At 40.9% G+C, this 25,293-nt stretch overlaps 1 protein-coding gene across 1 annotated transcript in view; it reads left to right on the forward strand.

Moving 5' to 3' along the window:
* The window catches only part of Gsk3b (glycogen synthase kinase 3 beta), a 186,886-nt gene that overhangs the window by 95,445 nt on the left and 66,148 nt on the right, over nt 1-25,293 (forward strand). The window contains exon 3 of the mRNA XM_050149099.1: nt 10,491-10,574. Within this exon, the coding sequence (XP_050005056.1) occupies nt 10,491-10,574 (84 nt within the window). The remainder of the gene's footprint in view (nt 1-10,490; nt 10,575-25,293) is intronic.

Below are 25,293 nucleotides of genomic sequence, written 5' to 3' on the forward strand. Positions count from 1 at the left end.
GACTCGTCTTGGTGTAGTGCATGCTTTTAATCCCAATACTGGGAAGGTAGAGGCAGGTGGGTCTCTGTGAGTTCCAGGATAGCCAGAACAAGGTAGGGAAAGCCTATTCAAAGAGCCCACAAAAAAGTTGGGAGTGGGCATGGAAGTAAACAGAATTTTCAGAAGAAAAAAGACAACTGGCTGAGAAATAATTTTTTAAAATGTTAAATAGCCCTGCACCATCAGGAAAATTCAGAATTAAACTATGAAATTTCATCTTATTCATATCAGAATGTCTAGGATAATTTTTTTTTCTAAAAAGGACAACAAATGCAGATAAAGATGTTTGTAACAGTACAAACTGCTGAAATTAGTGTAACATTTCCTCAAAAAGCTAGAAATAGATCTACCACACTATCTAGCAATGTCATTCTTAGATATATACCCTGTCCAGCTATGTCCTTCTTGGATATATACCCAAAGGACTCTTCTACAGAGATGCTTTCTCATCCATATTTAATATTATTTTCCTTTTTGTAATAGCCAGGGAGTGGAAATAGCCTAAATGTCCACCAGCTGATGTATGGATAATGAAGATGTGATATACATTTACATAGTGGGATCCTGGGAAAACAAAATCCAGATAAACAGTCATTCTGACTGAGGTAACAGACTTGGAAAGATCAACGTTGCACATCTTCCTTACTTCAGCTGTGACCAGTGGGAGCTGCAACAGTGACTGGCCTGGCGAGACATTCCCTGTGGTGTAGAGTGGCAGAACCATTATGTGGCTAGCCAACTGCTTTTAAAGTTAGATTGAGCCAAGCTGCACAAGTTAAAACCCATATCTGGGCCAGGAACTTGTGAGTGGGTACGTCATAGGCCCTAGGGAGAGCCTACTGCTTACTGTTTCTCTGCTAAGTGGAGATAGTATTCAAATGACTATGAAGGATCTATCATTATATCCAGAGATTAGTGCCTGTCTTATGGTCATCAGAGAAGCTGCTTTTTGTAGTGGACTGTGGGATGCTTACCTCTAAATGGGGTATTTGTATCACACTCCTCCTCTCAAGGCTCCCGAGTCATGATAAGAGAGAGTTCAGTAAGATTGCAATAGCCAGAGTCAAGAGGTGACTGAAAAGAAATAGTGTCTTCTGGACAGAGTTGGGCAGTTACACGTGAATTGAGACAGAGTGCACAGGACCACCACAAGCTCAAGCCAGACAATCTCAGCATGGAGGGAGAAGGTGGGCATGTAGTTCCACCCCAGCAACTGTTGGGGGGGAGAGTCTGTTTACTTTAAAACTGTAGCCCTGGTAGTTGACCACATTCCAGTGGAAGGCCACATATCCAAGAGTAGCATGTGGGAAACACCAAATATTTGTGGAGGAAAGAAAAGGATGGTGGTGAGACAGGGGATAGAGAGAGACACAAAAATTGGATTGGAATGGAAGGGGGAGGTAGATCTGGGAGATGTAGAGGGAGGTGAATATAATCAAAATACATTGCAGAGAATTCTCACATAACTCATTTTAAAATAAAGGGAAGGGAGCTGGCTGTAGTTGCACAAGCCTTTAATCCCAGTACTAGGGAGGCAGAGGTAGACAGATCTCTGAGTTCTAGGCCAGCCTGGTCTACAGAGTGAGTTCCAGGACAGCCAGGGCTACACAGAGAAGCCCTGTGTAGTAATAGGAGCAGAGGGGCTGCGTCCCCAGCACCCCGGCCGCCTGGCTAGCTTATGCCCGAAATAACAACACACAAACTATATTCATATAAACACTGTTTGGCCCATTAGCTTTAGCCCTTACTGGCTAATTCTCATATTCTGATCAACCCATTTCTAATAATCTGTGTAGTATCAATCTTAACCAGGAAAGAGTCTAGCCTACGTCCATCCTGGGTCGGAGCTTAATTGTGTCTGCCTCAGAGAGCAGAGCTATCATGTCTCTCTGGGAGAGGGGAGCATAGAGTATCTGTCTGAGGCGTCTGCCCCAGAGCGGAGAGCTGTTGAGTCTGAGCTCACTTCCTCTTCCTCCCAGCATTCTGTTCTGTTTACTCCTCCCACCTATGTTTTAACCTATGAGGGCCAAGCAGTTCCTTTATTACTTGTAACGGCGTAAGCGAATGCAGACAGATTGTCAAAATATAGACAGCTTTAATGGAGGAATAGACTTACAGAACCACCGTTCCCACGGAGACCAGGAAACCAGAAGCGAGCGCTGGGAGCCAAATTTATAGGCGAACTTTAGCCTGAGGCAAACACACCCCCTAAGGGGTGGGATTTATCCCTACAATTACTTAACCAATGAAATCAACAGATTGATATATGACACTCCCACATCAGCCCTGTCTTGAAAAAACAATAAAGTGACAAAAAATAGAATAAAGGGAGGAGAATTTCTTCATTTTTACTAAATCCTTAATAATTGGACTTAGCCAACTTGTAAAAATGTGATTTAATAGAATTTGAAATTAGAAATAAAAAATTACAACTTTGTCTGACAAAATCAAGTTTGGGGGAGTAGGTATCATCGGTAAAAATTGAGTATCAACATTTTTTCTTTCTTATTTCTAGAGTAATGGTAAACTGTGGGCCTGCCTCTAGTTTCTGTAAATAAAGAATAAAGTTGTATTAGAACACAGTTATGTCCGTTCTTTTCCATTTTATTGATAACTGCAGAGTTGAGTAGTTGGAGCAAAGTCCATATGTTCTGCCAGCCTGAAGTGTTTTCCATCTGTTCCTTCATAGAAAACACTCATCAACTCTTGTTTTAGGCTGTTAGTTTTGCAGTTCTCTTACGACTTCTATCATTTTTTCCTCTTGTGTGGTCACTTATGCACCTTGTGTAAATATGTCTCAGAGATCTTTTCCAAATACCAGGAAGTTTTATACGGGGGTGCTGTGACACTGCTCTTTAGTTCACTGCTCTTTAGTTCTCTAGTTGTATTTTGATATTATTTAGACTTTTTGTTTTCTAACTAAGGGTCCAGGCAAGTCTGGGGATCTTTTACAATTTTATACACATTTGTGTGTGCTTTTGTGACTTCAGGAGCCATATAGCTCTCTTGCTGAGGACGGAGGGCATATTTAGGCTTTTCACCTTCAGGTAGCTTATACCAACGTGAACTCGCCCCTTCTGTATCCTGAAGCCCTTTCAGGGCCAGTGGCTCCTACTGTTGTATTTTAAAAAAAATAGCCATGTTAGTAAGAAGCCTGCAAGATAGCCTTCTCTTTCCACTTGGCCATTGTTAATCTGCCTCTCAGTCCTTGGTTTCCTGTTCCCTTTTCAGTGTTTCCCCTCACTGCAGTCCTGGTTCTCTTTCTTTCCCTTGTCCCTTTAATAACCTTTTTCATAGCTGGTAATCTTCCCAAAACAAATCTATTACTCAGAACACACTAGTGGTTCCTCGTGGCTTGCAATATTTAAGAATTTTATCTTTGTATATTAAGATGTTTTCTCTGACAGGGTTGCAGAATTTTATAAAATAATGACCAGGTCTCTCTTTTCTCCTTTCTCTTAGTTACTGTTCTATTGCTGTGATAAGGGACTATGGCCAAGGCAATGCATAAAATAAAGAATTTATTTGGAGCTTACAGTTTTAGAGGCTTAGAGTCCATGACCATCATGGAGGGGAGCAGGCAGGCGTGACCCTGGAGCAGTAGCTAAGAGCTTACATCTTGATCCACAAGCACAAGGCAGAAAGAAAGCTGACTGGGAATAGCATGGAACCTCAAAGCCCACCTTGCTCAGTGACAGATCTCTTCCAAGGCCACACCTCCTAATTCTTGCCAGAGAGTTTCACCAACTGGGGACCATGTCATCAAAAAAACCCATGAGTGCCATTCTCATCCAGACCCACATTCCTTTGTTCACTTATACAAATGCAGCAGTTTGTTAGTAAGCTAAAGTCAATCACACTGTATTGGAAGCTTGGGTTTGCCCACTTATTAGTGCATCATTTTGCAGAGACTCTCAGTTCTGATATAGGTGAGCTGAAAATATTTGTTGTGTACTTGGAGTTATTCTGCTATTTAAAAAGCCATTGTAGAGTGTTTGGGTGGCCCCTGATTGTTACTGTGAATAGGGATTAAAATTGTTACTGTGGATTCGGCTCTTTGGATAACATTCATTTTTTACAGAAGTTACATTTAGGGAAGGTGGTCTTAAAAACAAAATCTTTGAGGTGAATCCTATTTTACAGCAACTGCAGAGTTTTCTGTAATGAGGGAAAAGATCTCTCAATAGAGCAGACTTTGGTGAAGAAAGATGATCGACAGACGTATGCTGCCTACTTGACACCCACAGTTGTAAGCTTGCTGGCTGTTTCCTCACCTAAAAGTTAACTTTCTTCAGGTTTTACATAATGGTTCCTAAGTACCTCCAGGAATTCTTGGCTCTATGGCTTGTCTTTCAGAAACAAGCCAGACAACTCACCCCCTACCTCCACTCCCAGTGTAAGTTGTCAGGTATTATAAAAATGAACAAAAACCCTTTGTCTGTTAGTTTTTGTTGCCCCAACAAAAACACAGAAATTAAAGAAAGGAAGGACTCTGGCTTATAGTTTTAGCAGGATGTATTGTTCCTAGGCCTGTGGCTTGATAATACTGCACAAGAGTGTAACGGCCTGGAAGCCGAGAGAATGCGGGAAGGGACTGGGGACAAGTGCACCTCTCCAGGGCACACTCCCAGAAAGCACCTTTCCCCAGCTAGTCCCCTCCTAATCATAGCACGAATCCGTAAAGGATCAGATCTCTGATGAGTCCAAAGCCTTTAGGATTCAGTCACTCCTAGTGCTTGAATTTACAGCTGTGGATCAGGACTTTAACTTACGTGTTTTATAGGAATATATCTAAACCATAGCAGTCCTTTTAGAGATATTTGTATTCTAATGACCTTTTTTATGAAAATGAGGAAAAAAATTTTGCTTAAATTGTGTTCTTCAGGTTTTCTCAGAGAAATTATATTTTGAGTAGCTAGCTTTTTAAAAAAATAAACAGAGTTTATTCCAATTGTAAGACTTCATTGTGTATGTATGAGTCTTCTTGCCTTCCCTTCTCCATGCTGATTGACCAGCAAAGGCAGCAACTCAATTTTTGTTCCCATGGAGATTTTAGATAGTTGCTAAGGCAGGGTGTATGTTGGTCATTACAGATAATACCTGAATTCTGTAAGCTTTGGGATACTTTATTTTCTATAACACCAGTGACCTGTAGTTGTAAGAATACATCCAGAAATACAATAAACATGAAAATATTTTTTAAGTACTATAAGAAGAGTCTCTGTGCTGAAACAGCTGAGGATGGCCTGAAGCTGGTGAAGGAAGTGGGGGTTGAAGCGAGTTTCGTTAGGTGTGTGTAGCAGGAAGGTTCGTGTCATTCCAGTAATAGTGTGATCAGTGGTCTCTGTTGTGAGCAGGTAGCATTGCCACTCTGGTATGTGAAGCAAAATTTATTTCTAAGGTAGAGAGCACATTTAATGCGTGGGTGGTTGCTTGGGTAAGGAGAAGTCATTACAGAGTGAGTTGGCACTGGCAGGAAAACAGGCCTCCCTCTTCTAGATTACAATATCCACAGGTGTCCTGTGGGGTATAGTTTGTTTGGTATGTCTTTTGCTTTGAAATGATCTGTGTGTTTCAGTTTAAACTATCTCCTATAGATAGAAATATATTTACATCTTAAAAATACCCAGTTTTAGTCTGGTGGTGGTGGGGCATGCCCTGGCTTACAGAGCGAGTTCTAGGACAGCCAGGGTTACACAGAGAAACCCTGTCTCAAAAGCTAATAAAATCTCCAGTTTGGCAATCTCAGCCTTTTGGTCATGTACTTAATTCATTCATAATTTATGTAATATCATATAAGGAGTTACTGGTACCATCTCGTGGTTTCTAGCTCATGTTGGTTTGTCCCTCCCTTCTAGAATTCCTGGCTTCTTTGTCTTTAACAAATGCATTTTCCTTATTTTTGACAGTTTCCTATGTGTATGTAATAAAGTCTAGTAAGTCTCCCCCCCCCCTACCCCGTTACTCATCCCTCCCTTCTTCTGTAACCCTTCTTTTCCACAGCAGGTCCCGCTCTTCCTGTCATGCCGTGTGTGTTACCCACTGCATTTAGTAAGGATTGCCAACATGAGCACGTGTGGAAGATTTTAGCGGAGCATGGGCAGAGACTGTCCGCGGCACAGAAGAAAGCGACAGTTCTTCCTTCAGCCCTTAAGGGTGGGCGGGGCCTCCCGAGAACTCCTTTCCTTCCCTATCCCAATCCAAATGGAAACTTTTAGTGCACCGTGTTAGATTTTTCATTGCTCTGACTAAATATCTGGGGGAAAGAGAGAGAGAACGGGTTTATTTTGGCTTATAGTCTGAGGGTGTAGTCCATTGTGGTGGGAAAAAAAGGGGCAAGAGCTGTTTTAGGTGTGGTGGCGGCTGGGCACGTGTGCCTCTGAAGCAGAAAGAGATGGACACTGCGCTGCTTCCCTTCTGCTCATCAGGCAGCCTGGGAGCCTGGGAGCCTGGGAGCCTGGGAGCCTGGGAGCCTGGGAGCCTGGGAGCCTGGGAGCCTGGGAGCCTGGGAGCCTGGGAACCTAGCCCATGCAGTGGTGCTGTCAGCATTCACTCCCTGCCGTCTCTCAAACCCCGTGCAGACATGCCACAGGTAGACTCTTAAGCTCAGATCTTTAGTATTTTGTTCTGGGGATTACACTCAGCACTTCAATTGATGACAGTCTGTTTCAGCTTAATGCTGCCTTTACTCCAGTAAAATACAGCTCAAATATAGCCTCACTTCCCTTCCTTTGTGCCATTACTGTTTTATGCAATATATTATGTTATGGCTTGTATTTTATTTTTTAATGAAATTAAAGAAAGTGAATACATGTGTACATTATGATTAGAATAGCTGCTTTATATTCATTGCTGAATGCATTTGTTCAGAATCAGTCTGTTGGGTTTTTTTCTTAGCACAAATATCAATTTTTCCTGTTGTTTATCTGCCTTTACAATTTAAATAGAATAGTTTTTATACTGTGGAAACTCTAGACTCTGATTTTTAAAAAAGATTCATTTATTTTTATTTTCTGTATATTATGAGTGTTTTGCCTGCATTAGTATGTGCCCATTTAGTGCCCATGAAAGAAAGAAGAGGGTGCTGAATTCCCTGGAACTGTTTGTTGGGCGCCACCTTATGGGTGCTGGAACCCAAACCTGGGTCCTGTGCAAGGTCATCAAGCATCCTAACCACTGTGCCTTCTTTCCAGCCTTTGGAATTGGATTAAAAAAATTATTTTTGTATTTTATGTGCACATTTTGATGTTTAAATGTCTGCATCATGTATGTGCCTAGGGCCCATGGAGGCCAGAAGAGCGCGTTCGATATCCTGGAACTGGCGTTACATGTAAACTACCATGTAGGTTCTGGGAATCGAATCAGGATTCTGTGCTCTTAACCACTGAGCCATTGCTCCAGACCTGGAGGTGGATTTTTTAAAACCTGTGTGATTGTTTTAGAGTATTTTTTTTATTTTATTAATCTCTTACCGGATTGTAGTCTATAGAGTTTTTTTCATAGTAATTAGCTTTTTAGTTCTGTGTTAAAAATTAATTTCTTGGCACAGTTAATAAGTTATGTTATTCATGAGAGGTTATGTTTGTAGTTATAAAGGTTCCTTGTTTTTTGTTGTTGTTGTTTTTTGGTATGTAGTGTATGTGTGAGTTGGACAACACATTGAGTTGCTCGCATTTTCCCCGAGGTTACTCTGGGTCTCCAGGAAAGCAGTTCGCAGGTGTTTGGGGAGAGTGGGTTTCCTGACCTTCCATAGCTGGAGCTCCGCTGAAACTTTCTCATCCTTAATATCCTGTGCCTCCTACACGTGATTTAATTCTGCTCATCAGTCTGTGTCATCATTGCTGTTCTGAAACCAGCACCTTCCATTAGCCGTATTGCCAGTTTTCTGCTTCGGTCTTAATCCCTTAACACCCTTTAATAAAAACAATGACTTTTTTAAAAAGCTCCTTCATGGCTCCAAGGTAAAATCTTTTCTTTCTTCACTTAAAATTCCATTATTCCTTCCTTTCTTTTTCAAGATTCCTCCTGTCCCCCATTATTCAAACATATTCAGTTCAATTTTTAGAACACTCTTTTGGAATGGTTATGTCAGCTCATAACTTCACCTGTCAAAATCTCTATTGACTTTCATTGCATTTAAATTGAATTTCTCACCGTGGTTGAAGAGGCTTTATTCCTCTTTGCCCCCTACTATCTCTCTCTTTGAACTTACTCCCCCTACTCTCATACTCTCAATGATGCCGCCATCTTATCTTTCTAGCTCTTTCTGGAACATCCAAGCCTATCCCCAAGGTTCTTCGTAACTGCTGTGTTGTTTGCTAACAGCTTCAAATATGTCTTCGTTACAGTTCCTGTTTTGTATTAAAATACTCTGACAAGAGCAGCTTCAGGGAGAAAGAGTTTCCTTTGACTTAAAGTTCAAGTGTACAGTCCATCTTGACTGGCAAGTCCTTGTAGAAGGGGTGACACATTTCACCCACAGCCTGGAAGCAGAGAATGGTAATGGTAGTGTTAAGCTAGCGTTTGCCCTCTTTTCAGTCTAGGGCACAAGCCCAGGGAGCAGTGCCATGGACTTCAGGGTGGGGTCTTCCCGCCTCGGTTGGCCTGATCATGATCATGAATCACAGGTGTGCTAGAGGTTCGTCTCCTAAGTCACATTGATGGACAGGAGTCCCTGTTGTTCCTACAAAGTTCCACCTCACACCTTGATCTAAAATATCTATTATCTATAGCTCATAAATTTGATATTTTAACAATTTTTTAATTGATACTTTGGGAATTTTATGTCATATACCCTAATTCTGCTCGTTTCCTAGTCCCTCTATATTCGTCCCTTACCCCTGTAGCATCCACCCCCAAAAGAAATTTTAAAAAATATAAATTCAAAACAAAACAAAAACCCACTTCACTTGTCAGTTCCTACACACAATTTTTCTAGACTCATTGAGCTCAGAAAGCTGCTAAATTGACCACACAGGTGACAGATAATTGTACCTTTGATCAAAACTACTACCCAAATAAAGAGGACTTAAATATCATGGGTGTTTGTGGGGTGTGTGTGTGTGTGTGTGTGTGTGTGTGTGTGTGTGTGTGTGTGAAGGGGAGAAGGGAGTGAATAGAGGGGAAAGAGACTGGAGAAAACCTTGAGTGTCTACCATTCTCCCTTTTCTTGTTGGCTCCTCGCACAGGCCGTGGCCTGCTAAGGGAGGACTCGCGCTGAGCTGGGAGCACTCTGAACTGGTGGCGGCAGTAGAGCCTGGGGTTCTAAAACCAAACATTGAGCACCAGATGAAGCCGCAAAACAGTTCCACACCAGTTGAGAATTATGGATAATAAGAAGGGTTATTTTTTTTTTTAAGGGAAAAAACTTACAGATCACCGTCCCAAACAACAGTCCTCTTGTCGCAAACAGGAAACAGAGTCTAGTTGTCTCAACTGTCTCAACGGGAGCCAGCATGGTTCTGCTCCTTTTTTAAAGTATAAGAGACCACGTCCCAGTGGGCTGGTATCTTAAGGTTATTGGCTGAAGGAGCAGAATGTGCTCTCACAGCTCAGGGTCTCTCATGAACCTGAAATAATAATAAGTGTGTAGGTTAGGCTGAACTGGCCAGTAGGCGTCTAGGATCTGCCTGCCTCTACTTATAAGATCTGAGATTATAGGCATGCAGGGTCCCATGGGGCTTTTTCTGGAAGCTGGATATTGAAAACCAGGTATATGTTTGTCTAGAAATCTATCACCCACTGAGTTCAGCTTATGCTTATTAAATTTCCATATTTTAAAATTCCCTTTGGGTATAGCCATAACCCAGAGGTAAAACATGAGCTCATACACCATAGACCCTTGAGTTTTTTGAGAGTAGTTTTGTTTATTTCTTTGTCCATAATATTGAGCAGTGTGTGGCACAGAATAAATGTGCTGCACTTGTAGACCAGCGGTGCTCCCTCCCTGTGGAGTTGGTGTGTCAGTACTCAGCTAGGGAAGAGCACCTCAGTGAGAGCGTGAGAACGGCAGCAGTGTCTGTCCAGTGCATTCCAGACACGAGACTTCACTGAACATTGATTGCCTGAAACTTACAAAAACCGCCTATCAGAGGTCATTTAGGGAATTTTGTGGTCCTGTAATATTGGAGTGAAATCCAGACCTTAATTTCTGCATTTGTTCTACTGATGAGTAATGGCAGATGACTCATTATCTGACACTGGTACTTCTCTTTTCCCTCCTTTTTATTTTGTAGGTAGAGTATCCCAATTGGCCTTGAACTCATGGTCTTCCTGCCTCCACCTCAGGAGAACTGAGATTACAGTTGTGTGCCACTGGGTGCCTGGTTTGCCATACATTTTAACAGCATATTCAGAGACTGTTTCTATGCTTAATGTTATTTTAGAAGTATATTGGTCATTACGATGAGTAGCTGTTATTCTTAATTATTGCATGTGCTTGTTTTTTGCAGAACCGAGAGCTCCAGATCATGAGAAAGCTAGATCATTGTAACATAGTCCGATTGCGGTATTTCTTCTACTCAAGTGGTGAGAAGGTAGGTGTGAAAAAGTGTGAACTGACTCTAGAAACAACCCCTCCATCCCTCCAACAAATCGCTTTGCTGATTGGTTAGAAGAATTCAGAGCACAAAGCACGGTGATTCTGAACTGAAGAAACAGTCCTAGGGTATTACTGATTACAATATGAAATAGCTGATGAGAAAATGAACTAAGGGATCTCCCTGGGGTTGCTGGGAGACAGCTTAGCAGCTCCTGTCGCTCCAGCATGAGGACCTTAGTTCAAGTCTCTAGAGCCCACAGATAAAGCTTGACAGGGCTGCTTGCACCTACAGTCCCAGCTCTGTGGGGGCGTGGAGACAGACAGAATTGAGGGCTTGCAGACTGCCAGCCTCGCATGAGGTTCAGTGAGAGAACTTCTTGACTCAGGGGAATAATAATAGAGCTGGACACTCAGTGTCCTCTTCTGGCCTCCTCACATAGGCATGGACTTACATTCTTGCACACATGAATGTACACACACACACCACAATTTAAAAAGAAAGCAAATTATCTGAGCTCACTGCAGTAGCATATGTCTATAACCTCAGCACTTGAAACATTGAGAGAGAGAGGTCATCCAGTGCTATAGAGGCAGCCCAGCCCTCAACCCTAATCATTACCATCATCATTCTGGAATCTTGGGTGTGACAATAGCCCAAGCATCTAGGACTGCTCAGGATGGGAACTACTGGAGAACTGCCATAAAACCCTAAACCCCCTTACAAATGGAGGGGAAAGGATTTTCTGCTTTAAAGTAAACATGTCTTCAGTTCTCACAGACATTAATATCTTTTACTGATATTTCTGTGTTCCTTATGTGCTTATGAACCTCTGATAGTTCATCTGCTTAGAAGAGGAAGGAAAATTATGCTCTTGTGTTAGTTGGACGTTGATTAGAAGAGGAAGAGAAGTAGGGGTGGAGGACTTTGCTTAGCCAGGGCCAGAACTGTGAAACTCGATGCAAATAGTCACTGTTTGTGCTAGCATTTAATTCTCTGAAAGCAACAGAAGCAACCCCACCCTCTTCGTCCTCTGGTCTCTTCAGGAGATCTGGGGTACTTACTAGTCTCTTTCTTGCTGCCTATCACTGTCCTCTCCACTTTCAGTCTCTAGTGCCCCCCCCCACCCGCACCCCACTGGTTTGAAATGAAGAAGCAAGGCAAGCAACAATGTAACGCAAGCAAACAACCTGATTTTTTTTTTAAATTAGTCCAAATGAGATCTTGATATTTTGGGCTTCATATTTTATGCTTGTAATATCTGATGTTATTAAGCCAATGTTGCCTTTTGACTTTATAGAACATTTCTAGTGTAATCATTATTTAATGATTTTTCATAAAACTGTATTTAGGTCTCCTTAGAAATTTGAGGTGTCTCTCCTCAAACCTATAACGCAAGAAGATACTTGATCCATGTTTGTAATGTCCATGTCTACAGATCTATAATTAATTGTCATAACAAATGGCCTAACATCCATAATTAGCAATTTTATCTAATAACACTTGTTTCTTAGTTCATTTTGCTTTTAAGATCCGTCTACTAATATTGGGAATTGTAAACTCTTATAAGTATTTGGAATTCTTTTATTTCTAAAGCCAATTGGTTGATATACCTACTTATTTTTCCTTTGTCTTAACCTAGCAAACTGCCATCACTGTTTATTTTGGCGTATCTTTACTTTTTCCTGTCCCTTACCAAATAAGATTAGAGAACATCTGCTTTGTCCACAGCTTTTTATAATGGAATTTTGCATCCTCATGACTTTTTTATTATTAAATGCTAGACATTATAATTCCCCAGAGAGGAAAGTAAAGGTCAGAATTATTTTTTCATGATCTGCTAGATAACATATAGATTCATTTACAAATGCCTCCTTAAAAATTCCCTAAACATTGTGTATTAATTACTTTAATGAGCATAGTTCCCATGTACCAGACATTATTTTAATGCTTTGTAAATGTTAACAAATTTCACTTTTACAAAATTAAAGGGCGGCAGAGAGGGAGGCTTACAAGGTACTGAATGGCTGTTCGGGTTTTGGTTTGGCTGGAGGGTCCATCATCTCTATCGAAAGCTGACTGGCTATTGTCTGAGTACCTCAGAGGGAGATTCCCCCTCCTTGCTCCTGCCTTCAGTTTTCTGTTTACCATAGCCATTCTTATAAATTCTGAAAGGTCTCTGCCAAGTTTATTAGAGGAAGAGCAAATCTGTGTCTAATAAGAAAAGTAATTTTAACATCACATATCTCAAATTTGAGCACTCTTAATTTTTTCAGAGTGAAATAAAAAGATACTTCTTGGTTTGGAGTAGTTTCCAGCTCCAGATTCTAGACTTGAGGTTAGATTTATTTGTCGTCTCTCTCTAGATTTATTTCCTCTTATCTCTTTGTTCCTCTTCTTTCTGTTCTCTCTCTCTCTCCCTCTCTCTCCTAATATTTTTCTGTCTTTGAACCTATATGAATTCTATTATTTGGGCCTCTAGACTTTTGTTAGATCTTTACCTATATTGGATGTTCTTCCCCCATTTCCAACTCTAAATCTTTGTGCAGATTCCCTATCTTGCTTGAATATTTTTTTTATTCTTTCTTTGTATCCTAATACTCTGGGCTTAAAAATTGTTTTAAGATTGTATATATATTTTATGTATATGGGTGTTTTGCCTGGCTGTGTCTGTGCAGTGCTTGTGGAGGCCAGAAGAGGGCGTCAGATATCTGAAACTGAAATTAGACCTGGTTGTGAGTGCTCGGAGCCAAACTCCATTCTCTGGAGGAGCAGGCAGTGCTCTTGACCACTGTATCATCTTTCCAGCACCCACTCTGGACCTTTTATCACTCCATTTTTGGAAAATTATCAAAACAAACCTTTCTGGCACTGTCCTTTCTTTTGACTTCAGTTTTAATATTCTATCTTTACATGGTTGTATACTTAGTTACATTGAACCTTATTAAACATCGATCTCATTACATCTTGCTCTATTATGTCATAATTTGTGGAGTTATATTTTGTTCCCTTGAGCTGTATTATCATTACTCTTGACCTTTTTCATTGTTTCTAACTTTCGAGTTGTTACTAACCCCACACCTTAATTTTTGTCTGTAAGTGCATTTCAGATCTGAATAGAGTTTAAAAGGATTCAAATGTTTTTAATGACCAGATTTGAGGATTTATTTTTATTTTATGTCTGTGAGTGTTTTTATCTGTATATGTCTGTACACCATGTGCATGCATTGCCCTGGGAGGCCAGAAGTGGGCATCATATCACCTGGAGTGGAAGTTAGAGAAGATTGTGAGTGACCATGTCGCTGCTGGAACCAAACCTGGGTCCTCTGAAGAGAAGCTGGTGCTTCTTTTGCTGAGCCATGTCTCTAGACCCCTGATCATAGCTTAGGGACTTTTCTTTTGGGCAGTCAACTCTCTAATTCTACTAGGGAAATGCTAGCTATTGTAACTAGATGGAGCTGTTCAATCAAGATAGGGATCAGAGCTATTAGCTAGGTATTCTTAGTCTCGTTGGGTTATTTTTTGCTGTAGTAATTGAAACATGTTGTAATCAGCATAGTGTAGGTCACCCTGTAATGTTTTAGGAGCTCTAATCTCTCCCTTGATTGTTACGTTAGGAACAGTGGGAATTGTGAGTGTTTTGAAACCTTAGACTTAACAATTTTGTGAATTCCAAGTCTTTACAATAGGAATTTTCTCCCAACACTTTAGTATTTGGCTGTAGAAACCATCCTCATGAAATTGTATAAATTCTGATAGACTAAATGGAGAACAAAGTAGTTTTATGTGGAAACAGCTGTATGCCTGACCTTAGCTAGAGCTTACTCTACAGAACTTTGTGAGTTGGGGTAGAATGGACATAAAGCCATATTTTGTCTCTGTAGGAGTTCTGGGTTCTATATAAATTGTTTTCTCTTGTCATCTTGCATGCAAAAGTATTTGATGTCATAGGTTGTTTAAGTGAAGAGAAGAGGTTTCTCTTCTGGTTGTAGAGGAGACTTTGTAGGTAGAAGGATGTCAAGTGGTTTCTTTCTCACTTTTAGGAACTCATGTGATGCTGAGGTTGGACAGAGTTAGGCTAAGCTTAAATGTTTCTGTCTTCCACTCGCTTATGGGTATGTAACAAGAATCCATTCTGAAAATTAATTATATAATCCTTTTGGGAATGAACTAGATAACCTGCTTCTCAGCAGGAAGTATTGTTAGCCCTGCAGTTCTGCCACAGAGTAACACCACGACTGTGGGCGGATTACTCACTTTTGTCAAGTCTACCTGCTGCTTCTAAACAGTTGGGGCTTTGTAAGGAACATTTTTGTTTTCCCATTGCCAATAACACTGGACTGTGATGGACCCCACATGTTAACTTATTATTAGCAAATTGCTACATTTAGTCATAGTGTGAACACCTAGAGTACTTGCTGTCATTAGGTGGTATCCTGGGCTTTTCCCCTATAATTCATAGTTCAAACTGCATGGTGCCCTCTGTGAAGAATTCTGGTGTTATCTTAGTGCTACAGATGCAAACTACACTAGATAATAGACTCTGAGTAAATTACTTCAGATTTACACAGCTACTAAATGGAATTTGGAAGTAAACTTAGGGAGTCTGACTCCAGAATATGAAAGATGCCATATTATTCAGCATAGGATGTGGATTTCTTCAGAAACTGTGCAATAGAAATGTAATATTTAAAATATCTTAGTAGTGATGGTTGAACAAGGGCAGATTGTAGCGGCAATAATAGTTGTGATAGCAGAAATGATGATAATAGCTAAAATGTGCAAGGTTCTTACTGGATACCACTGCTTTTAGCTTTATTAGAGACTTTACATGTAGCATCTGAAAGCTCATTGGATTTCTATTTTTTATTATGTTCTTTTCTGTCCCTAACATAAGCAATCTTTCAAAACATATGTAACACATAGTTATCTTAGATTTACTATTATCAGGTGAAAAGGGTTATATGGATCATTGTCTTGAGAATTCAGTGTCTACTCTTAGCAAAAGTGTTGTGATCAGTGATCATTGGAGATGGAAATTTCAACTGTTCCAGTGTAAAATTTCAGCAGGTAGCTTTCTGATTGCATCACTTTTCTTGTTTAAAAGGGAAACTTTAGATTTCTTAGACCTCTGAACATAGAGGACATTCTCTTTATTTATTATATTCATTTACTTTTTATGTATAGGGGTTTTGTCTACCTGTATGTATGAGATTCGTGTCTAGACCCGTGCCTGCAGAGGTCAGCAGTGGCTGTTGGATTCCCCTGGAACTGATGTAGGGATGATTATAAGCTGCCTTGTAGATGCTGGGAACCAAACTGTAGGAGCAGCATGTGCTCTTGCCTGTTGATCCTGCTCTCCAGCCCCAGGTATTTGGATCTCCGTGCTGTGACTGTACTTGTCTTGCCTCTGACAAGTCACCTGTATTCTAGTCTTGCACGTTCTCTCCACGTGTGATCGTTTCTCTTTCTATGGAGGCTTTTCAGAATGTCTTCTCTGCACTGTTTCTACTGTACTCATCATTTATCTCAGTTCACCAAGCATATCCTGCTTATACCTTTAAGTGGTATTTTCTCATATTTTTACCATAATTTTTAAAACTAGATCCTTTTTTTTATTAACTATATCATTCTCAAAAGCATTCCTAAATCTTACTCAGTTTTGTTTTGTCAGCACTTACTCTAATTCCTGAGTCAGTTTTAGTTTTGTAGGCGATTTGTTGAAAGCCTTGTAGATAGTCTTAGAAAACCCGAGTGTTATGCTGAGGACGTGGTTCAGTGGGTAAGAGTACTTGCTGTGCGGGAAGCTTGAGAACCCAAGCATAACCACAGTGTCCATAAAAACCAGGCATGGCTATACATGCCTCTAATCCCAGCATTTGTGGGCTAGAAACAGATGAAACTTGGGAGTTATAAGCCAGCCATCCTAGCTGGAAAGGCTTAGTGAGAAGCCCAAGGGAGTTAAGGTAAATCAGGACAGTTAGCACCCCCTCTGGCACAGGCACACGTGCACACGCAAGAGCACAAACACACCACAATAAAAAAAAACCCAAGTGCTAAAATACCTCAGCATAAATAATAGTATTTATTCTTTGAAGTTAGAATTTTTATTAGTAGTATTAGTAATAGTAGTAACAGCAGCAGGTGGTGGTGGTGGAGGGTTTTTGTTTGTTTTTAAGACAGGTTTTTTTCTGTGTAACAGCCCTGGCTGTCCTAGAACTTGGCTTTGTACACCAGGCTAACCTCGAACTCACAGAGATCTGCCTGCCTCTTACTTCCTGAGTGCTATGATTAAAGGCGTGTACCACCACTGCCTGGCTATTTTTATGTTGTTTTTAAAGATTTATTTAATTTTATGCATGTGAGTGCTTTTACCTATGTGTATGTATGTGCAATACATCATTGCCTTGTGCCAAAGGCAGTCAGTCAGTAGAAGACGGTGTCGTATCATCTGGGCTGAGTTATCATGGATGCTTGAGAACCACCTTGGGGGTTCTCAGCAAGAGCAGCAAATGTTCTTAACCACTGAGGGTCTCTCTCTATCCCCATTTTATGTTATTTTTAAAGTAATTGTTTTCTTTTTGTTTTTTGAGATAGTCATTGTACCCTTACTAAGCTTCATTTCCAGTATCTTTTAAGTGGATTTTTTTGCAATTTTAAAATTTGTAATTGCTTATTATCAACAAATAGAAATAATTGTGCGTCTCCCCATCCACTATGATGCCTTAAAAATGCATGTAACAAAATTTGCTGTCATTTAAAAATTGTTTTTATTACATTTATTTATTGTGTGTATTGGGTGTAGGGGTGCCGTGGCGCATGTGTGGAGGTGCACTGTGGGAACTGATGGTCTCTTCTCTCATGTGTGGTTCTCCAGGATTAGACACAGGTTGTCAGGCGTGTCTGCATGCAGTTACATGCTGAGCCATTGCACTGGTCCTTTAAGTGTATAATTTAAGAACATGAGTTACATTTGCAATGTTGTATAACTACCATAACTATTAATGTTATCTTGAAGCAGAAATTAGTTTTATTAAATAACTTTTGTGATAGTTGTGATGATCCTGTTTACCACTAATGGCATATTACATTGATTTTCTTTTTTTATGATTTATTTAACTTTATTATGTTCGTTGGTGTGAAGGTGTCAGATCTCGTGGAACTGCATTTTCAGACAGGTGTGAGCTGCCATGTGGGTGCTGGGAATCGAACCCGGGTCCTCTGAAAGAGCAGTCAGTGCTCTTAACCACTGAGCCATCTCTCCAGCCCTACATTGATTTTCTTATGTTGAATCACTTTTGAATTCCCAAGGTAATCCCAATTGGTTATGGTATATACTCCTTTAAATTTGGACATTATTTTTCTTATATTTTGTTGAGGAATTTTGCATTTATATAGAGAATACTGGTTTGTAGTTTTCTTGTGGTTTGTTGTTCTGTTTTTGTCTTCTTTATTTGTTTTAAACCTGGACTTTGGTATTAGAATATATTGACCTCATTGAGCTAAGAAATGCTCTGTTCGCTTCTGTATTTAAACTTCTCTCCCTTTCCTTCTTTTGAGCTAGGGTTTTCCTGGTCTCAAAACCCACGGGCTAAATGGTCTCCTGCCTCGCCTACTGTAGCGTGCTACAGGTACATGACACTACACTCGGCTTCCTCTTTTGCTTTTAGAAAAAGAGTTTTGAGCTGTTGTTAATTTCTTCTACAGATGGTTTTCAGAATTTACTGTTGAACTCATCTGGTCCTGAAATTTATCTTGTTGGGAGGTCTTCAATTATTCAGTCTTGTGTTAGAAGTTTATTACTTGATCTTGAGTTAATTTAGTAATTTTTATGCTTCAAGAGAAGTGCTCCATTTCATGCAGACTATCTTATTCGATAGCATTAAATTCATAGTTTGCCATAACTTTCTTTTGGGGGTAGGGATTGGGGTTTTTCCAGGCAGGGTTTCCCCATCTGGAACTCACTCTGTAGACCAGGCTGGCCTCGAACTCAGAGATTTGCCTGCCTCTGCCTCCCGAGTGCTGGGATTAAAGGTGTGAGCCACCACTGCCTGGTCATTATTTATTTATTTGCTTGTTTTTAATTTTTAGTTACTCTTTTCTTTTTTTCTTTGTTACTTTAGCTGTTTTAATTTTTCCAATTAGGAAAAACAGTAAAATAAAGCTTAGACTAGGGAGTGCTTGCAAGGACCTGAGTTAGTCCCCCAGTCCACACTTACGTAGTGACACATCTGTAGTTGGACACACACAGATGGGTTCTTGAGGTTCCCTGGCCAGTTAGACTGGACTCTAGATAAGTTCCAGGCCAGCGAGAGACCTGCAAATGGCTCCTAAGGAATGACACCTGAGGCTGTCCTCTGGCCTCCACACATGCACATGCATGCACACCCATCCTCTCCCCCAACCCAGTTTCTGTTTGTTCATTCTGTAGTTGTTGATTCTCTATTTTATTTATCTCTACTTAAATATTTAAAATTGCTTTACATTTAGTTTTCTTTTTTCCATAAGTCTCAAGATGGGGTCGGGTGGGGTGGTGAGTGTGTGAGAGGTGTGTGTGTGTGTGTGTGTGCATGCACCACAGCCTGAGTGTAGAGGTTAGAGAACAACCTGTGGGAGTCAGTTCTCTCCTTCCACCGTGTGTTCCAGGACTGAACTCAGGTCATCAGACTTGGTGGCAAGCACCTTCCTTACCAGCTGAGCCATCTCGCCCACCTTTCTTCTGTCTTTGATGGCTACTGTCCATTGTGGCTGGAGAAGGTATTTCGTAAGATTTCTCTCCTTTTCAACTTATGAACACCGTTTTGTGGCTTACTGTGGTCTGTCCTGTGTAATGCCCCACCCCTGCTTGGGAAGAATGTGAATTGCTGTGTAGGGTGACGTGTTCAGTGCACTTGGTCTGCAGCGTTTGAGTTCTGTTCGTTATGACGGGTGGTATATTACAGTTTCCAGCAGTTCCTTTCTATGTTTGTGGCTGTGTCCTTTGCTTGTACATACATGTGGAGCTGTTACATCTTGGTGAATTGACCCTTTTATCCATAACTGATGCTCTAAGGCCTGCTCCTGCCACTACGCTGGATTTATAGTGCTTTGTCTAGTCAGCGGTGCGTGTGGCTCTGCTGTCACAGCCAGTCCTAGCTGTCTTACCAAGGTTTATCAGAACTTAACTTTTGTTTTCTTTTGATGTATGCCCTTAGATCAGTTTCTATATACTAAATTATTTTACCAGTTAGGTGTTTATATGTGAGGAACAAAATCTCCTGAGATACAAAATCTGCTGTCCCAGAAGTCTTCTGTCCTTCCTGTCCCTTCCTGACTCCTAGACTTCCTTCTACACTTTGCTCTTGTCCTATTTGAGAAATTGCTTTGCTGGGTATAAACGATGAACAAATAGACGCTTCTGGCTGTAGTGGCTCCAGGCTGTACTAAAGTGATACCGTGGCTGCCATCATTTTAAGACAGCAAGCACAATAAATTAGAAGCCTATACTAACACATTATAAAACATACCAAAATATTTTAAGTTATCAATGAAAATGGTATGAACATTTTCTTTTAATGTGTTATGATCTGTAAAATATTTCCAAGATTTTTCTTCTTTATAAAATATTTAGCTGTAACTGTGCCTCTAGAAATATGACAGTGTTGTAAGCTTTGTAACTGATCAGAATTGACTCTTTAGTTATAACCATACGTATTAGTTAGTTTTATGTCAGCGTGACACGAGCTGGAATCATTTGGGAAGAGAGTTTCCATTGAGAAAATGCCTGTAGGCAAGTCTGTGAGGCATTTCTTAATTAGTGTTTGTGGGAGGGCCTAGCCCACTGTGGGCAGTTCCAAACCCGGGCAAGGAGTCGTTTGCTGTACAGAAAGCAGGCAGAAGAAGCTGCATCTCTCCATGGTCTCTGCATCAGGCTCTGACTTTTGAGCCCTGCCCTGACTCCCACAGCAGTGGAGTGCAACCTTTGGAGTTGTAAGCTGAACCCCCCCCCCCCCCCGTTGCTTTTAGTGTTGGTGTTTTATCAAAGCAATAGGATCCCTAAGATTTTATACATGCGGTCTTAGATGTACACTTATCTCTAAGGTCTTCATTCCTTTTCTACTACACGGTTTGGATTCTTACATTTTCATTTTGTTGATATTGTATAAATATTGAGGTATAAACACAAAGTACATGATAGCACACATCTGTAGCCTTATCATTCAGATGGCCGAGGCAGAAAGAGGAGGAGTTCAAGGAAATCCTGGTCTAAGCTTGAGGGTTCAAGGCTAGCCTGCACTATGAGAGGTCCAGTCTCTTAGGGGGTTCGGGGACTACAAAAATGTTGGACATTCTCTTGATTGAAGGTTGCTGTAGGAGGGCCAGTCCATTGCATGTGGTGCTAACCCTGGTCCTGGAGTGTATGAGAAAAACTGAGCCAGCCAGTTAGCAGTCTTCCTACCGTTCCCTGCCTTGAGTTCTGCCCTGACTTCCCTCGGTGATGGAGTGTGACCTGAGAGTTGTAAACCGAAACCCGCTCATCTCTCCTCAAGTTGCTTTGATGGTAGGCTTATGCCAGTGGCAGAAAGCTAAGACATAAGGCATGTGGATTATTCTTAATTCCTTGCTCCTCATAAATACGTCAGCTTGCCCATACATAAGGGACCACACACAGGTACACAATAGTTTTAGTGAATGGTTCCAAGAAATGGCATTGGTAAGACCCAGCTGCTTCTGTGTAGCTTCACTTTTGCTTGAGTGCATTAACTCACTGACTTCTCACAGGGTTCCATGGTCAGACTTAGCAGGCATGTGGCCATGCAGATTCGAAAGGACCTTTTCTAGTTTCTAACTTTCTCAAATTGAATTTTTCTTTCTCATTTGAGAAGTGAAAAATTATATCTTTATTTTGTTACTGTAAGGATGAGTTGATGTTAGTGTTTCTTATTGTCTGTAAGTCAATCCGTTAAATAAAAGTGAATTATTTGGTTCTTTGTCATGTGTAGTAGGGATCCCTTTCCTCAAAATGATCATTTGGGGCGGGGGCATGGTTTGTGTGTTTTGCTTTGGTTCTAAGCATAATTTTTGTATTTGTATGTAATCAAATTGTTTCCCCCCACCCCTTTTGAGACAGGTTTCTCTAGCTATGTAGAGAATGAGTATGAGGCTAACCTCAGATACTCAGAGATTCTCTCTGGCTCCTGGGTTTTGGGATTTGCCCTTTCTTAATGTCTTAGAGCTGCTCCGTCCTTCAAGGTTTACTTGTAAGTTAATTTCTCCCCATAAGAAAGTTTTGGTAATTTTGATACTTACTTTTAGATGTTTGTCTTTTGTTTGTTTGGTTTTGGGTTTTTGTTAGATGCTTACCTTGTGTTTAGTTTATTTTCTGTGCTGTTGTAGAGTACCCTAGCAGAAACAACACAGGGGAGAAACACTTTGTTTTGACTTCAGTTCTAAAGGGGAGGCTGTCCACGATGCCCAGGAAAGTGTTGGCACTCGGTGGCTGTCTGGTACGTGGGAAGAAAGGGATTGCATTTTGTCTCCACACAGAGACCAGAAACTGGGCTTAGGCGACTTAGCCTCCAGCTCTGCTTCTGGTGAAGGTACTTTCTCCACCAGCACTCCGCCTCCTAAAGTTCCATAACTTTACTAAACTGTGCCACAGCTGGAGACCAAGTGTTCAAACACTCAAGCCTGTGGGGACATTGCTCATTCAAACTACAATGCCTTCCTTCCCTTTGCACAGCTTCCCAAGCAAAAAGATTGTCCATCAATCCTTACTGTTGCTCTAGTGCCTGTCTTGTGCTAGCCCTGTAACCCATCAGGGGAAAGACAACTGCTTATGAGTATTTGCTACCTAAAATTTCATCACCAATTCTGAGAGTGCAGGGCTGCCATGATGCTGGGTTGGATGTCTTATCACTAAACTCTGATGCGCTACTTTGCTTCCCATGAACATTTTAGAATGATATTGTGTCTATTTAAAGCTTTGGCCTAAAGCAGTTTTCTTTCCTTCTCATCACCAGTCAACTGGGGACAGAAGCATCTTAATACTGCCTGTTTTACAGTGGTAACTGGAGTCTGTCCCTGCTGCTGCCGCAGCCACTGCTGCTAGGTGGTATTAAACTGTGGCATTTAAATGTTGGAGTTGTGTGGCTTAACTACGGCATCCAGAGAAGACTGGATAATCAGTGATGAGGGAGCGATGATGAACTGGGAAACTGAGCCGCTGTGGAGACCAAGGCTCCATAAATCACACATTATGTAAGCGGGTGCAGTTTCTCAGTGAGATCCACCTTGTGTAGGAGCTGCTCTCACAGAATCCTGCAGTGTTGGTCCTCAGGCCAGTGGAAGCTCTGCAGCAGCTCTGGGATTGGTGACTTGTGCGCCTGCATTTAAAGCCATATTCTTTCTGTGTTGTATTTTTGTCATTAGCTTTAAATTTACATCCAATTCCTGAAATTCCTGGCAATTAAAGGAGGTTGTTTTGAGGTTCCAGCAATCCTTGAGTTTCAGAAATTACAAGTGCCAGAAGTGCGGACCCTGGGCCTTCCCTCTTTGTGAAATACTGTCATAAATATGAGTTACCTGAGCAATCTTTACAGAAACCGCCAAATGAAGAGTCACTGAGACTGAAATGTCACCTTTCTCTACCTGTGTTCTGGGGTTGAAAATCTCACTTCATGTTACTTAATGTATATTAAAACATCAAAACAAAAAACCTTATTTAAACTACACATTTCTCATAATATAATAAATTGGAGTATTGGCCCTCTAGTAGACATGATTTTATTTACCTCTCTTTGATGCATTCTGCTTTGTTGAACCATGCTGCCTATAAAGGGACTTTTGCCAGTACTTGTAATGGGCCTGACCTGTACAGAGCAGAGTGGACTTATCTTTATTGGTCAGAGCATAGCACTTCTGCTCAGTCCCGTTTGTTTGATTAGAAGTATCTTGTTGATTCCTGTTCAGCTCTGTCAGTCACACCTGCCATTTACTTTCCAGGTGACTGTCAGGTTTGATCTTGATTTCATCTGGTCTGTCTTTGTATATTGATGCTCTGAATTTTCATTATAAGGCTTTCCATTTGTTTAACTTTCACGTTAAGAGCTCAGTAGATCAGTCTGGCCTGTCAGAGCCTGACAGTCCAAACTTGGTCTTCCATTTTCAGCTGTCCTTCCTGGTGATGTCAGTTATAGGCGGCTGGGTAAAATGAGATACCGCAGGCTAACCATCAGGTCCCTGCGGATGCTTGTCTTTGGTTAGCGCATTTTGGGAATTGTTTATGAATCTATCTAGTTAAGTCTCAAACTGACGCGCCACCCACTGCTCCTCACAGTATCACACTCTCGGACTGTACATTTGTTTCTTCAAATTCTAATAAATGGACTCATACACAGTGTTAGTCAGCTTGCAAAACACTGGCGTGACAAAAATGTCCGAGGAAAACAGTCTATAGTAAAATGTTTCAACTCACAACTTAAGAGGTTTTCACTGATGTCAGCTGTATTTTCAGGCTGTCAGTTTGGTGTGGCAGAAGGAAGGACTGGGGAATGAGTATCCTAGGGCTAAGATTTAATTTTGTCCATGTTTAGATTTGGTTTTCTACTGTTCCTCCTGCTTGCAACAGGGATGTTAACCCTTGTCTGTCCCACTATTGTGTTTTCAAAGTACGTAACTTAGTTTTGATTTTACAGAGCTCATAGCTGATGGTTTGGTTTGAGACTCAGGAGACTGGCTTTGGACTTTTCAGCAATGGTAGAAGTGTTCCTGCAGTGAGACTCTGGGAGAGGGACTGAATGCATTGATAAAGAGCAGCAGCCTGCAAGGGAGCAGGGACAAGGTCCTCCATCTTAGTCCCCTTCCTAAAGGTTCTGTCTCCCAGTCCATGCAGTACATGAGTCAGTGGGGGACATTAGATCCCAATAGTAAAATAAAAAGTAAGCATTGAAACCCCCGATTTTGCTATCTTGAAGAGAAAGAGAAAAAACAAAAACAAAAACAAAAAAAACCCAAAACCCCTGATCTCAACCATTGCGCTTACGAAGGACAGACTGGAGCCTTACAATTAGAAGCCTCCACTGAGCACTAAGCATTCATCCTTAATTTTTTTTTTAAGTATTTGTTTTTTTTTTTTTTTTTTAAAGATTCATTTATTTATTATGTATACAGTGTTCTTTATGCTTGCTGGTCAGAAGAGGGCACCAGATCTCACTACAGATGGCTGTGAGCCACCATGTGGTTGCTGGGAATTGAACTCAGGACCTCTGGAAGAGCAGGCAGTGCTCTTAACCTCTGAGCCATCTCTCCAGCCCTCATCCTTAATTTTTGTGTTCTTCCTTTCTGGTGCGATTCATTAGCAAATACTCTCCCCATTTCTGAGCTACTCATAAGTGTATCATGATAAACTTTGTCAAATACTTTTAGAATCAGGAGCCCTCGAGTTTAGTAATCTTTTATTTTTAAGTTTCTTTCGAGATGCTTTTTATTTTACATTGTAAGTATGAATGGTCTGCCCGAGTGCATATATTTGCACCACATGCATATCTTTTGGATCCCCTGGAAATGGGGTTATAGATGTTTGTGAGCCACCGCATGGGTGCTAGGAATTTATTCAGGTCCTTTGCAAGAGCAGCAAGTGCTCTTAACCACTTAATCACCGTCTAGCCATTTGTCTGGTCCGTAGTCCTTTAGATAAAGGTTTTCATGTGTTAACAGCTTCTAAGTCCTGAGGTCC

The sequence above is a fragment of the Alexandromys fortis genome, unplaced genomic scaffold (assembly GCF_014885135.2).
Source record: "Alexandromys fortis isolate MF-2015 unplaced genomic scaffold, M_Fortis_MF-2015_v1.1 scaffold_4, whole genome shotgun sequence".
NCBI lineage: Eukaryota > Metazoa > Chordata > Mammalia > Rodentia > Cricetidae > Alexandromys > Alexandromys fortis.